Here is a 14,673-nt window from a genome sequence, read left to right on the forward strand (position 1 = left end):
TAATTTGTTTAAAACTGAACAAACGAATAAATTTGAAAATAAAAACACGGATACAAATATTGAGCCACTGTTTTTATTTTGGTAATTATTCAATTGGTATGAATAAACTCATGTATCGGAAAACAATTTTTTAAAAAAGAAAACAATTCAAAACTAAAATTTTGTGTATCGGTTTATTTGAAAATATTATAACACGATGTGAAACAATTCACTTCTGCCATCATGACCACTGGACTTCCCTGCGTCAGTAATGTTTGACAGTTACCAGTGACATTAACAAAGCCATACAGGGTGAGAAGTAAACAAATTCGTCGAACGCAAAACATTAGTTTTGCAGCTAAAAACGTACAAATAGACACACAAACTGTGAACTATTAATGAGTTTTACGTTCTTAGGTGAATCTATTATTCTAGCTACAAGTCACGGTTTACTAAAAATTCCCAGCTTAGTTTAAAAAGAAGCTGGAATCAGCTTCAGAATGTTGCGCTAAACTCGATCGGACAAGAAAGGTTTAAATAGCAGTAGCCGCCCAACCAAGACAACAAATCGTTCCGTGCGATCGACCGCGAGAGGATCGGCCCGTAATAGAGTGTGCAGTGCGTGAAAGTGCGTGAAGATAGTGATTGAATTTCAGCCCCGGACAAGAAAAGTTCTTCAACAATGGCCGTGTTTATGCCTAAATATCGATTGTAAGTTTTTCGTACGAAATGCAAAGCTAACCAATGGAAAGAGCCACTGAAAGATTTTGTTCTTAATCGTTTCGAGCAATTTAACAAGTGGGGTCCATAACAATTGACCCAGCTGGACTGAGGAAGCATTATGTAGATGCACGAACAAAGAAACATGAATGATTTCCATAGTTACGGCCCTTCCTTCTCGCGATCATATGTGCCGTGTTCGGAATGCAAGAATGAGACGGCATATGCTGATGCTGTGACTATGAAGATCGTAAAGATCGCATTTCCCAAGAACGTTGATCAGGAAAACTTTCTCTTTTAGGTGGCTTCTAAAATGTTCGGCTCGTTTCAATGTTGCATTCAATACGTTGCGGGCGCTAAGTACAAAGCAGCGGTACAAGCCGCTGAAAAGATTGATTATACAACCATTCCTCCGCTGTTCGTAATCTGCTCTAATCTAGAAACTTGACGTCCGCGTGGCCTAAAATCAATCGGACGCGTTTTCTTCTCCTTAGGGAGCCCAGCGTCAAAGCCATGTGCCCAACCGACGGGTTTTGTATTTGTGTGTGAGCCAATCGTGCGCACATCCACATATGATTAGCGCAGGTCACCTGTGAGCCGGTTCGATGGGTGGGTTGGAATGTATGTTACGTTACGGTTTTGCCCACTGTAAACATTATCAGCTGGTCCATCTCGCTATGCGCTTTCCATCTCGGGGGTCAACAAACTGGAATACTTTCCTGCCAGCTGGAAATGTTCAAGCAACCGTTAATAGTATATGATTTGTTTAGTTGTGGTATTGAATTCATTATTATAATGCATTTTAATAGCTCCGCAGCGAAGGATTAGATTTTCCACCCTTATGCTGTTTACAATCGATAGGTCAAGTTCAAGGCCAATCAACTTATGACGTGCGTTAACAACAACGAAAGTAAAAGTACAAATGCCGTGAGTAATTGCGCAAAACTTGACCGGCAGAGCGGCGGTAGAATTACGCTATGAACAATTCGCATATTACTCAAATTTTAACGTTAAGTAATTAAATTAAACATTGACTCGTTCTAGGGTAATCGTTAGGTCAGGTGTACTAGAGATATGACTCGGTGATCCAGTTGATGTTTGTTTCCCTCAATTGGTGTCCCTTTGCACATATGCTTTCCTGCAAATGCTATCTCAATAAAGGTTTGGCGTGTTATCGCAGAAAACAATAAAATATTATCTAAACCCTGCTCTTTGTTGATAACTTTATGTCAACATTATGGTCTAAAACTTTAGCATATCTCTGTGTATGCTGCATGCGAATCCCCACAGTGCTCTTCCGGATCATTCCCGTCCCGGTGAGACATTTTCCTCTGTCCGGTATATGCTCCTCAGAATCTCCGGAAATGTCGATATTGTTTTTGGCCTATAACAAACACCACAAACAGGTGCCTCCGTATCGGAGAAAATCCACTATACATGCGATTAGTCACCGATATCTGGATCGTGATAATGGGGCACGGTTTGATTTCGGGGCCTAGTGACTGGATGCTTTATAACCCCAAAAGGGTAGATAAGGTGCGCTAATATCGCCAAAAATTTAACCACTTGCCATTTCCGCCGGTGGAACAGTTGATTGATTGTCGTCTTTCGCGAAGGTTGCTGCTTTTGGGCACGGAATTTAGTTGCCAAATTAGTAGCGAACCTTGGTTGTGTCTCTGCGTGTGTGTGTGTATACAACCGGAAGTTGACCATTGTTTACATTGTGAGTAAATTAAGGACATTGTGCAATACCGCTGACTTGCGTTCTGTGAAGATTTGTTTTCTCTTTTCGAATTAAATGTTAGTCACTCAAGCGATCTTGCACAAGCATATGTTAGAAACCGTTCTTCTTTCCCATCATTACCAGAGGGAATCAATCGTTATCATTTCTATCCGATATTGAACATTGGCAAACTTTACTTCATTGGCCAACGATAACGATCGTGACGCGGTGCGCGCATTGGAGACGGAAGCCACACTAGCGCACCTTGTGGGTGTCCCCAAGCAGCTATTCCCACCGTCACACAAAACCACTTCTCTCTCTCTCTCTGTTCGGGACTAAAATCGATAAAATGTGCGCTAGCGACTATTCCCGGTGCTTCCGTTTGTCTATTTTAGCACGAAGTGCAAGTGCATACAGTACCAGGGTCACGCTAGCAGTGTAAGAGACGGGAAGAAGCCAGTACTGTCTTCCAGAGCATGACTGGAAGCACGTGCTGTTGGTGCAGATTGCTCGTCCACGTTAAAGTAACGTCATTGCCAGGCACGCCGGATGGATTGTTTCGGCGACTCAAACGATAGTAGCAACACGTGATATTGGCCACTGCTAGCTGTGCATGTGTATAGGCTTTTGGTGAGATTTTATTTTTGTCCGAGTGCCACGACACAGCCACTACAACGGTTGCAGTATCGTACAATTTACATTGCCTGACGGCCAGTCCTCGGGCGTAAGTCGCGCGATGGACTTGAGTAGCTTCAACTGCTAGCCTAGTATCCAGCGCTGTATACAGTTGGGACAGTGCTAGTGCAGTGTGTGGATTGATTAGATTTTCGCGTTTCGCGTACATCTCGCAGCAAAAACGTACCCTGTTCGTGTTTGTGTGTGTGCGTATCTTGCCAATCGTTATGCTTGATATTAAATTAACCAATTGAGAGGCGCGAGATCCCTCGATCGAGACAGCAGCAAAGGGAAGATTATTGGGGATGGTCTGATCCGAGTGAGTGAATCCACGGCCAGGCGTGCTCATTGTTTCTGTGGGCGTGTAGTTGAACGTGCCAAATCCGGGGACACACATTACAGTCCCATCCTGGCCAGTGGCGAAAGATGCAGCGAATGGCGATCCTCGCTTATCGCAAGAATCTCATTGTCAACCTTTGTTTCGCCATTTGTTGGTTTCTTTTCACGTGCGCCAGGTTCTCCAAGGCGGTCAACCTGAAGCCGAACCCCAGACAGTGGTCTGCGAGATGGACTATTGTGCAGCGGTCAATATATGGTAGCAGACAGCTTCAGCAGCAGCCGAATACATCCGCGACAAATCACCACAATCATCACAACCACCATCACCAACATCAGCAGCAGTTCCACCATCAGTCGACGACAGGTAAATCCCGTAGCAAAGTTTACAGAAAGTGGAGTTGGAAGGCCGGTGCAGGTTGGACTATATTATCGGTTTTGGATTGGTGGTTACTAGCGGCCGGCGGTTGGTTGACTTGGCGCGGTGTATTTCTTCGTTGGACACCCATCGGTATCTGTATGGTGGTGGCAGCAAAGTGGCACCTTCACAATCGTGAACTCGATAAGAAGGGCCTACCGCGAACCGCCGCAAAATGGCAGGTAAGTGGAACCGAGCGAGACCAGCAAGCCGGAAACCCGTACCACGTTAACGAACGCTTCTGTAACGCAGGCGAAAATGTACTGTTCGCTGCCACTGCGGGTCATGAGCCGGTGCTGGGGATGGATGGCCGATCGAAAGGTTCCAAAACCCGTACGTCCCATGATCTATGGTCTCTACTCGACAACGTTCGGTGTAAAGATGGAGGAAGCCGCAGCAGATAACTTCAAGTAAGTACATTCGCTTGTGGGAATTTGGTGTTGTTTCGTTACCCAAAGATACTCCAAACTGTTATCCGTTCGACGTAACGATACGTTCAACTTGAAAGTAAATTTTTTCTGCTCCATGTTACCGTTGTTTAGTACAAAATGCAGATAAAGTATTATTACAATTAGAACAAGAGAAGGTAATGTTTTTTTTTCTGTTTGATATAAGCACCACTAATCATGAACAGTCTGTAGAAAGACGACTTTTTATAAATGATTTCTCTCTATTTCTCATCTTTGTGTTGATTGTGTGTGTGTGATTGTTTCCGGTGCCGGTGGGTCTACTGGGTCTTTATGCAAGGAATGCGTAATAAATATTCTTTCCTTAATATGCTTTTGGATGCTTTCTAATTGGCTTCTCTGTAGAGATGTTTCAGTTGTGCTTAATCTACCACTGTTTCATTGCATACACGTTTCTACTTGCTTTCATCGATCTTTTTTACGATCATCTGTTAATGCATCTTTTTTTGGCGTCACTTTTTATGTAAATTCTTTCCGTAAATGTTTTTCCCTATTTCCATTCTCTACTGCAAAACAAACTTATCTTTGCCTTTACTTTAATCCACTTTTCCGTCAACACAGAGAGTATCGTAGCTTAGGAGAATTTTTCACCCGCCCGCTCAAGGAAGACGCTCGTCCCTTGGATCCTAAAACCAGCTTTGTGTCACCATGTGATGGTAGAATTCTCCACTTCGGTACTGCCAGTACTAGTCAAATCGAGCAGGTATGGCATAAAACAAATCCAATTCAAAAATTGAGCTACAATAGCCATTCATTTGTCTTCTAGGTAAAAGGAGTGTCATACAGCTTAGAGGCGTTCCTAGGACCTCCGACGTGGACCAAAAAGGATGCCCCGGAGATGGTGGAAAAGGTGAAGAAAAAATCTTCACCCGACAGTGTACTGTATCAGTGCGTCATCTACCTAGCACCGGGAGATTACCATCGATTCCACTCGCCCACGTTATGGAAACCGGAACTGCGAAGACACTTTTCCGGTGAACTGTTGTCCGTGAGTCCGAAAATTGCGGGCTGGATTCCGGGATTGTTTTGTCTCAACGAAAGGGCGGTCTACATTGGTAAATGGAAACATGGGTTCTTCAGTTACACCGCTGTCGGTAAGTAGAAAAGGCGTTTTGGTTTTTTCTTACACCCGGATCTAAACTGTCACTGACCAACAATTAGCCCTAGCCTTGCTTATCACCTTTGCCGAAAGTTCAGTGAGAAGCCATCTCGCAGCCGGTAAGGTGTGGGAAAGAAGATGATAATGAATTCAACTACCGCAACTACCGATGCTGTAATCATTATCAACTGTTTCGTCTTACCGGGATCCGGGACGCTTTTTTCTTATGGCACGAGAGCTTCTCAGTCGTACGATCGTACGATCGCTGATACTTTTCGAACGATGAATGAAACTTGATAAGCAGCAATCGAGAGTGGTTGAGGTCTTGGGTTAGCGTGGCGTGAGAACCAAAGATCCGGGTCGTGGGATAGAGTTGCACTCGCTCACGTTTTCTTCCCTTTGCATCCGTTGCTTTCAGGAGCTACCAATGTTGGCTCGGTGGAGATTTTTATGGACGAAAAGCTGAAAACGAACAAATGGGTCGGATTAGCCTGCGGTAGTCACAAGAAGAAGGAGTACGACGAGCTGGAAATGCCTAATGATAAGTACCTGGACAAGGGCGAACTGGTGGGTCAGTTCCGGATGGGAAGCACCATTGTGTTAATCTTCGAAGCGCCTAAAGAATTTAAGTAAGTGTTCTAGCTAATACAGCAACACCATTTATGGTTGATGAACTAATCGTTCTCTAATTGTTTGCAGATTCAATCTGTTTCCTGGTCAACGTGTGAAAGTCGGAGAGCGGTTAGGGACGTTCGAAGGTACAGAAGAAACGACGGAAGATCCAGCAGAAGTGAAACGCGCGATCGAATCTTTGGACGATACGGAACCGACAAGTTTGTAAAAAGTATTCACCGATCGCTTCCAGATGCTTGTTACAGCCGGCGCGTCTCAGTGTAGTGTCTCAGGATAGAAATAGTTTAAGTTAATAATACCTATTCCTTTACCGTTTATCTAATAACCATACCTAAGCAAGCCTAAGTACAACAGCGCGTCGACGTGAACGTTGTTTGCGGTTGTTAATTGTAGTGGTGTGCTAAGTTAACGTGCAGATTCGTATCAGTCTATCGGTAAAACATTTGTTCAAATAGTTGCCGTCACAAGAGTACAAGCGGCGACCCATGCACGACGCATACATTTTTCCATCACTAGGAACAGGTGCGTAGCGATTGTGGCAAATACCGTAAGAGTAGTGCATATTGTACACGATTGGATTGTTTCATGCGATTTCATGCACGACTTCCGTCATGAAGATTGAACTACTGCATAGATGGATTGCAAAAACCCGTGGTATAACACCGGTGTAAAGACTTGTAGATTTAACGAACTGCTGCAACAAGGAGTGTTAGGGTATGGTGATTTTGCACGATCGTGATTTTAATGTGATCCCAATACCGTTAACAATCGCGCGCATGATTGTTACACGAGCTATTACTGTCACACGCGTTTTACATGACACCTAACCAGTTGTATAAAGGAAACCCCCCACTGTTGACCTCAATTACCAAACGGGTTCGGAGTCGAACTTTATGTATAGGTGATTTTTAATTACTAGCAATATACAACCGTCAAACAAACCCTTGTTAGCTAAACGAATTGTTCCTGCCGAAGTGTTTCATTTGAAGAATATATTTTTATGTTAATATTACCATTGGTGATTGTTGGTTTTCTTTCCATTTCGTATATCCCTGTGTATTTCGTCGTGCGTGTATTATTCGCATTTCTGTATTGATCCGTTCATATCGGTTAAGATCACTGCTTTGGGGTGGTATACCTTTCCGTTTACCAGAATCCTTCATCTTTACCAAACACTTGTTGCATTCCATCTTTTTCACGTGCCGGAGGAGGTACCACTTCGAACTGTATGTTGTACTGTTGATCTAGTCCTAAGTAGCCATCGGAAAGCAGGTACACTGTGTATATACAACGTCCTGCGTTGGAGTAGAGAATAAAAATAGGTAACTTTGTAGAGAAAATGTAAGTCACTTAAACTTACCAACACGCGAGGGGGCATAAAAGCACAATTGATGAGTGCTACGATTGCTGCGGTACACGCATCGTTTCAGGGCTACCAGTTCTCCATCCGCTTGATGACCCAACGTTAGGAACCATCCCTCATCTTTACCCTTCGGGAACTTGGGACAATTGATGTGGAGCGTTTCAAACGATCCCAGTCTTATGAGCTGCACGCAAACCACGTACTCTTGATCGGCATACAGTTCCATCCATTGATCGCGGGTCGTAGGTTGCTGAACGGGCCGGCTCACATCACCCTCCTTGCCGTACGGTCCGCGCATCGATATCTGAACATTCAGTAAGGGCAGCTCACTTATCACCTTGTAAATCTGCTCAATTTCCGGTTCGTCAAACTCCTGCCGTAGCGTTGCAGCTAGGATTTCGTATTTCCGGTGACATTTTTCTTTCAACCCCGGAAGCGTAAGGAATGGTAAGCTAATCGAAACGAAAGATAAAATAACAATATCACCATCAAAACAATCTCCAACAGTTGCAAATTTGCTTACTCTGTTTTTATCTGATTGAAGATATCCGCATTATGCGCTTCTACGTTCGGGAGCGTCATAACGATAGGATCGTCTAGCCAGCGTGCCTGGATTATGCACTGCATCAGCAGTTGTATTCGCAGCGTTGTTGCAAGCCAACCACTTTCCGCGCTGATATCGATCATGGCCTAAAAATGCATGAGAACGGAAATGAAATAATCACACCTGCGATAACTTTAAATCTATCAAATTATTATTCCACCACCATTCTGAAATGGAACGAATGATAACGTACCTGAAGAATACGTATTGATTGATCGAGCACCGATTTTGTGTCCGTACCGTAATCGGAATTTGGTAAGGGAAGCCGCGATAAGTGAGCCTGTAAGAGCAGGAATACCTTGGTGTGCGGATTGTCGACAGATAGCGGATCCACCTTCAGTGGACATAGTTTCGCTAAGTCACTGCAAATAGAAGTAAACAAAGAAACGAAATAAGTGATCATTAGGTGCACTGAAGATGCATGTCATTTGTGAACGTACGCATTATACAAATCTTCATTATGGCGAACAGGATGTTCTTCGAATTCCGCTGCGTCTGCCATCGCTCGTAGCAGCTCTTCCATGCTCATATCGTACCGGAGCGTATCAGCAAAGTGACGCATGGTGATGTGCGATAGATAGTAGTAGGAAGATATGCGCCCCATAGATGTGGCAATGAGTGATCTGTTATCTTCCTCCACAATCACACATCCGGCCCGAATAAGCTTATCGAGCACGGTTTCGATTAGCTCCGAAAGGAAGTAATTTACATTGTCCATTTCCGTAGTTTCCAACCCGTAGTAGGTGGGATTGCGTAGCAATCGGCGATAAAAGTACGTCCAGGTAAGATAATCCAAGATGCTTTGTTTCGTTCGTAATGTTCCCGCCACTATTTCCGCGTTGATGTGATCCGGCAGCACGGTAAGTAGGCTGGATTCTACCGGAAATGGATCGTACAGGAACTTTTTGTAAAAGTTTTTTCTCGTGTCCTGCACGTACACGCAGGCAATACCCTCGTTGCCGAATTGCGGTCGTCCTGCACGGCCCATCATCTGCAGGACGTCTGTGATCGGCATATCTACGTATCGTTTCAGTTTGCCATCATAAAACTCCGTTCCTTTGATGATCACTAAATGGGCGGGAAGGTTGACGCCCCACGCTAATGTGGCCGTTGCAATAAGGATCTGAATTTTTCTGTTCAAAAACAGCTCCTCAGCCGTCTTCCGGTCGCGCTCGTGTAATCCAGCATGATGCATCCCGATACCAAACGCTAACGTTAGCCGAAGGTTACTGTCGCGAACGTTTTGCAGAATTTGCTCCATTTCTTCTTCAGACGTGTGTAGGAACTGTTTGGAATTGTCTTCACTTGCAAGAAACGTGATCAAATCTAGCGCCGTAAGACGAGTTTGTCTGCGAGACGCCACAAATATAAGCACCGGAGTGCATGGTGAATATTGCCGGATGGCCTGAAAAGCTGGCCGATTCATGGTGGCCATACGCGGGCAGTAATGCCTTCCCGGGAATCCCTGTATGTGTACCGACAGTGGTACCGGTCGGACGGACGGTTTAAAGTTATACAATCCCATCGTATCGATTCCGAGCCAGTTTGCCAGATCTCGTGCGTTTGCTAGAGCTGTGGAAAGTCCAACGATCCGAACCGTTTGTTCCGTGTGCGATGAAATGAAGTTCATTCGGGACACGATCACCTCCAGCACTGGACCACGATCTTCGCCCAAAAGATGAATTTCGTCAATCACGATCAGCGCAACGTCACGCACATAATCACGCGTTTGCCACGATCGACTAATACCATCCCATTTTTCTGGCGTGGTAATGATTACCGTCGATTCCTTAATCGCTCGTACGTCCGGTGTAACATCCCCGGTCAGTTCTACCACCTTTTTGCCCAACTTTTGTTCGATCCGCACTTTCCAATCATCCATTCGTTCCTTTACTAGCGCCTTCAGTGGTGCGATGTAAACTACCTTGCCAGTGGGAAGCAACCGAAACACGCGGAACATTGCCATTTCGGCAGCGATTGTTTTACCCGATCCGGTCGGTGCTCCGAGCAGTACGTTGTTGTCCGTGTGGTAAAGACAGTGGAAGATCTGCGTTTGAATGGGATTGTAGTGGGTGAAGCTGTACAATGATTCATACTTTCGATTATTTAACACCGTCACAGGCAGCGGTTGCAGGGGCAAGAGCTCCGTATGCGGCGGATGTACTTCCGGTAGGATGAGGTGCTTGAAGGAAAGTGGTACCAGATTGTTACTACCTAGCCACGTGTCACTGGCAACCCGTATATAGTACTGGGGAGGCAAGGGATCTTTCAAGGGGATGGTCATAATCAGTTCCTGATCCTCCTGCCGCATGGTTTGCCGTTTCGTAATCTGGAAATACTCCGAATGATAGATATAGTTGCTTTCCGGGTCCTCTATCCATATCCAGAACGATTCTGCCGTCTTTCCGTGCACACGATCGTTCCACCGGAATGAAGCCCGTATAAAAACCCTAATACGCAGCACTGTTCTGGTGATCGGCTGAAGCGTGGCCTCTATTTCAAGCATGGGAAACTCTTCCGCACATCGTTTAACGCTCTTCGCATAGCGATGATTCCGCAAAAAGTCTCCTATCTCCTTTTCCTCCATGTCCCGGAGCGCGAGTACACTTAGGCCACGCTTCTCTATCTTGTCTACCACGTCCAACGGGAGTATATTGAACTGATACATCGGTGTTTGCGATTCCCACATTTGCTTCTCGAACATCTTGCTCACGTTTAGCATCCGTCCGGCGAGGATGGGATTGTTGGCTCGCAAAACCATCGTGAAAAGTGCCCGAGCGATTCGTATCGTGTTCTGCGTAATGTACGACATGTCAGACATCAGCGAGAACGAACGCACCATACCCTTGGACAGGTACGTCTGCATGAGGATGTTCACTTTACCGTGGATATTTTCACTACCACCACGGACTGGGACTTCACAGCAAACGTGTGTCAGATCGTCCAGTTCATCCATCTCGTCGTCTCGCACCTTTAGCTGCTGGAATTCGTGCGCGTTTGCCATCATCTGCAAAATGTCCGCGTCGGTCATGATCGGTTTCAACATTTCATTGAACACTTCCACCGTGTCGTACTTGATGTAGAAATGAGACGCGGTCCGACCAAGATCCGTTACATTCAGATCACCAGTACGATCATTGTACCGCACCATACGCGCCTTGTCTAGCGCCATCGCTGCTGTATGGATCAGCTGCCGGCGTTTATGTTCAAGCGATGGATCTTCGCGCAGTTCGTCGTAGTTCAATCCGTAGCACTGCGGATTCATTCGCATACGCACGAATAAATACGTGTAGCTCAGCCAAACGATTGCTTCGTCTACGTTGCTAATTGTTCCTAATGTCACCTCGGCATTCAGATTATCCACCAAACACTGGATAAAGTTCGACTCGATCGGGAACTGATTGGTCAGCAGCGAAAGGTAGTGGTTCAGCTTGTCGTGCGTGGTGATGATCGTACCAACGCCGCTCTTGTCGTACTGTGGACGTCCAGCTCGACCGAATATCTGCAGCACATCCAATATACCCAGATCCACGAACGTACCGTGCTTGGAGTCGTAGATTTCCGTTCCCTTGATGATGACCGCATGCGCCGGTAGGTTTACTCCCCAAGCAAGTGTCGCCGTACACACTAACACCTTAATCATCCCGTCAGCAAAGTATTTCTCGACCAAATTCCTATCTTGCCGCAGCATACCAGCATGATGCATCGCCAACCCGTTTTGAAACAGTTCTACCAGCTGTTTGTTGCGACTCTTCGATACCGTTTTAAGTGCGCTTCCGTACTCGGGATTACTATCCGGTATGAGCAGGTTAATGTGCCCCCGTTGCTGAGCAAGATCCTTGATCAATGTGGCCGTACGCACTGTGGCGTTGCGTGCATGCACAAAAACCATCACTTGGTGACCCTGGCGTACCATATCGATGCAACGCTCGTAACAAATCAAATCCATGTCCGAAAGCTGCTTTAGCGCATTCAGCGCTTTCACGCCTATAAAGTTTGTGCTTAGCGGAACTGGTCGGAAGCGGGAATCGAAGAAAAACAATCCAATCATTGGATTTACACGTAAAAACCGTGCCACGTCAATGTAGTTGGGAAGTGTGGCCGACAAACCGACGATTCGTATCATGCTTTGGGAAGATTCCACTAACCGAAGCGTTCTAGCCACGAGCGCCTCCACCACAGGTCCACGCTCGCCGTGCAACAGATGCACCTCGTCGATGATGAGCAGTTTCACCAAACTGATGAATGCTACGTCGCCGGCACCTTTGCGTGTAACAACATCCCATTTTTCGGGCGTAGTAACGATCATTTGCGTCTGCTGTAGCTCCGTCTTGGTTAGCTGCATGTCTCCGGTGAGTTCTCGCACAGAAATGCCTAAAGGTTGCAACCGTCGCCCGAAGTTTGAAGTCATTTCTGCCGCCAGTGCCTTCATCGGTGCCACATACACGATTTTGAACTGATCGCGGTGAATAACACCTTGATCAACGAATTGCCTGATCGTGTACACGATCGTCAACATGGCTACATTAGTCTTTCCCGCTCCAGTAGGGGCGCACACAAGCAAATTTTCGTTGCTATTATAGGCCGCCGGGTACACGACACTTTGAATCCGATTCAACTCTTCGCATCCCTTGAATGCGATCTGTCCAATTTCATCCAAACAGCTTATTTTGATCCTTTCGCTACCAATTGACAAAGGCGGCGGATCGGTGGCAGGAATCTTAACCTCTTCGAACAGCTTGTTATCCGTCCGTTCCACGTTCTCTGGCAGGACAATCTTGTTGCCCGCGATGAATCCAACGTGACTGCGAGCTTCGCTGTACGAATCGTACACGTTCGGATACTTCACCGGTTTAACGGCTGGTTTCGAAATTGGCAGAACGCCCTTAGCTTTGATCTTTTCCAACAGCATTTGAGGCATCTGTGCTGCGAGCATCAAACTCTTCTGATAATTCATGCGCAGTTGTTTTGGATCGATCTCCACACAGTCGCCCTTCTTGTCGACTGCCGTCTCGTTAAGAAACTTTTTCAGCTTTTTCTGCTCCTTATTAACCTGCTTGCGCATTTGCTTCTGCGATTCCGTTTGTATCGTCACCGGCATCAGATAGGACGGGGCGTGTTGCATAGCTTCCATGTTCTGTTGTATCTTTTTCATCACTTTAATTTGCTTCAGCGCTTTCACGGACTCGATAAGATGCTTACGGTTCTGTAGCATTTCCGGTATCACGTCCAAATATTCCACTCCAAGAAAGTCGAACAAATCCATTTGCAGCTCGTCATTCGTTTTAGCCGACTTAAGCAATTCCATTAGATTGTCCACCAAGTCCGGTGGAACTTGCTGGGCCAGCCAACTTCGCGTATACTTTTCCGGTTGTTGTTTAGCAACTGAGACACGGGAACATCCCGCTACCGGCTCGGAAGACATCTGAATAGCCTCGTAGTTCATCGTAAAACTTTGCGCCACCTGACTATCCAACGGATTCGCAGGAGAAAGATCCATCAGTTTGCTGTGGTCGTGTGTCTTTCGATCCAGCGACAGTTTGCATTCGATAGCATCGCCCCAACCTTCTTGGACATGGCCATTTTCGCCTATCTCTTGCTCTTCGAGATATTTCCTACATTCGGGGTTCAAGTTACTACTTATATCATAGACCAACTAAAATTCAAAATTCCAAATTACTAACTGGTTCATTAACATACAGTGATTCAGCATCATACCGTACACATTTTGTTGATTAGAGCATTTGGTACCTGTCCAAACATTTTCTTCAGCTTAGACAAATGCTTCATCATGACGACTTTTTGATCTAGAAATAACCGCAGCACAAGTATAGCCGCTTCGTCGATCAATTCGGCGTTTTCTTCCGAGCCTACCATTTCTCGGCTCATTTCCCATAGGTCCCGTAGCTGTTTTGATAGAACGCCAGTCATTTTTGCATCCACATAACTATTGATGAACAGTTTTAATTCCTTCCACGAAACACCACTTTGTAAAAGCAAAAATACTGAGGGATTAGTTTCCAACCGTGGATCAATCTGTCTACTAGTAGCTTACCTAGTAACTTCCTTCTTGCGGAACAGCTGTATGGTGGCTCGTTCCTTGGTATCAAGGGAAAGATTTCGTTGTACATCCAGGTCAGTGTTGGCTCGCATAGCCCGGGATAATCTCGGTAACTCCGTCATGTTTTTACAGCTTTGGCCTCCGGTGAAAGCAGATACTTTACGGACTATGGTTGTTATTGTGCTAGTATCTACAAAACGATGTGGCACTTCGTAAGGCCGTGTTTCCTTACACACTTTCGCGCAAAATAATACTAATGATCAACTCAATTCCAGCAGGTCGTTTTCACCCTTCTGCCCAGTATTTATTCACCGGTGCAAATATGGAATGGTTATTTCCAACCTGGCGAAATAACTAGGTTCTTCTTCCACAATTGCAAACGTTGTCGCAATAGGAGTTTGGCCTACCTACTGGGAGAACTGTCAGCCGGCTTTCATGAGAATCTGCGATTCCCAGGTAGCATAATACAGCGAAGAACCTGCGAACGTGCTCCTGGTTCATAGTGTAGAATACTAGCTACCTTTCACTCCTTTTGGAACAAAAGTAAATACCAAATATAATTTTAACTGCGCTCTCAATTTTATATATCTTCCGC

The 14,673-nt window shown here is 45.5% G+C and overlaps 2 protein-coding genes across 3 annotated transcripts; one reads left to right on the top strand and one right to left on the bottom strand.

The window, feature by feature from the left end:
* The first annotated feature begins 265 nt into the window (after window positions 1-265).
* On the top strand, window positions 266-7,065 carry LOC125761530 (phosphatidylserine decarboxylase proenzyme, mitochondrial). Of its 2 annotated transcripts, XM_049422743.1 has the most exons (8): window positions 267-690; window positions 3,613-3,800; window positions 3,891-4,033; window positions 4,104-4,261; window positions 4,880-5,021; window positions 5,085-5,412; window positions 5,836-6,046; window positions 6,117-7,065. In XM_049422743.1, the coding sequence occupies exons 1-8, from the start codon at window positions 662-664 to the stop codon at window positions 6,256-6,258; spliced, it is 1,341 nt and encodes a 446-aa protein (XP_049278700.1). In that variant the 5' UTR covers window positions 267-661; the 3' UTR covers window positions 6,259-7,065. The 2 variants fall into 2 exon arrangements, with proteins under 2 accessions (XP_049278699.1, XP_049278700.1); XM_049422742.1 differs by having other exon boundaries at window positions 266-690; window positions 3,613-4,033.
* Window positions 7,066-7,123: 58 nt separating this feature from the next.
* Window positions 7,124-14,492, bottom strand: LOC125761516 (activating signal cointegrator 1 complex subunit 3). Its single transcript, XM_049422712.1, has 7 exons — window positions 14,073-14,492; window positions 13,736-14,003; window positions 8,458-13,673; window positions 8,211-8,379; window positions 7,937-8,103; window positions 7,411-7,865; window positions 7,124-7,345 (listed from the first exon to the last, which is right to left on the bottom strand). The coding sequence occupies exons 1-7, from the start codon at window positions 14,198-14,200 to the stop codon at window positions 7,197-7,199; spliced, it is 6,552 nt and encodes a 2,183-aa protein (XP_049278669.1). The 5' UTR covers window positions 14,201-14,492; the 3' UTR covers window positions 7,124-7,196.
* Window positions 14,493-14,673: the final 181 nt, after the last annotated feature.

This window comes from Anopheles funestus, chromosome 2RL (assembly GCF_943734845.2).
Source record: "Anopheles funestus chromosome 2RL, idAnoFuneDA-416_04, whole genome shotgun sequence".
In the NCBI taxonomy this organism is placed as follows: Eukaryota; Metazoa; Arthropoda; class Insecta; order Diptera; family Culicidae; genus Anopheles; species Anopheles funestus.

Coding starts and splice junctions, on each gene's coding strand:
- LOC125761516 (XM_049422712.1), bottom strand. CDS start 14,200: ATGACGGAGTTACCGAGATTATCCCGGGCTATGCGAGCCAACACTGAC. Junction 14,004..14,072: donor CGCAAGAAGGAAGTTACTAG/GTAAGCTACTAG, acceptor GCTTTTACAAAG/TGGTGTTTCGTGGAAGGAAT. Junction 7,346..7,410: donor TTATGCCCCCTCGCGTGTTG/GTAAGTTTAAGT, acceptor ACTCCAACGCAG/GACGTTGTATATACACAGTG.
- LOC125761530 (XM_049422742.1), top strand. CDS start 662: ATGGCCGTGTTTATGCCTAAATATCGATT. Junction 691..3,612: donor TTTATGCCTAAATATCGATT/GTAAGTTTTTCG, acceptor CACGTGCGCCAG/GTTCTCCAAGGCGGTCAACC. Junction 5,022..5,084: donor GTACTAGTCAAATCGAGCAG/GTATGGCATAAA, acceptor TTTGTCTTCTAG/GTAAAAGGAGTGTCATACAG.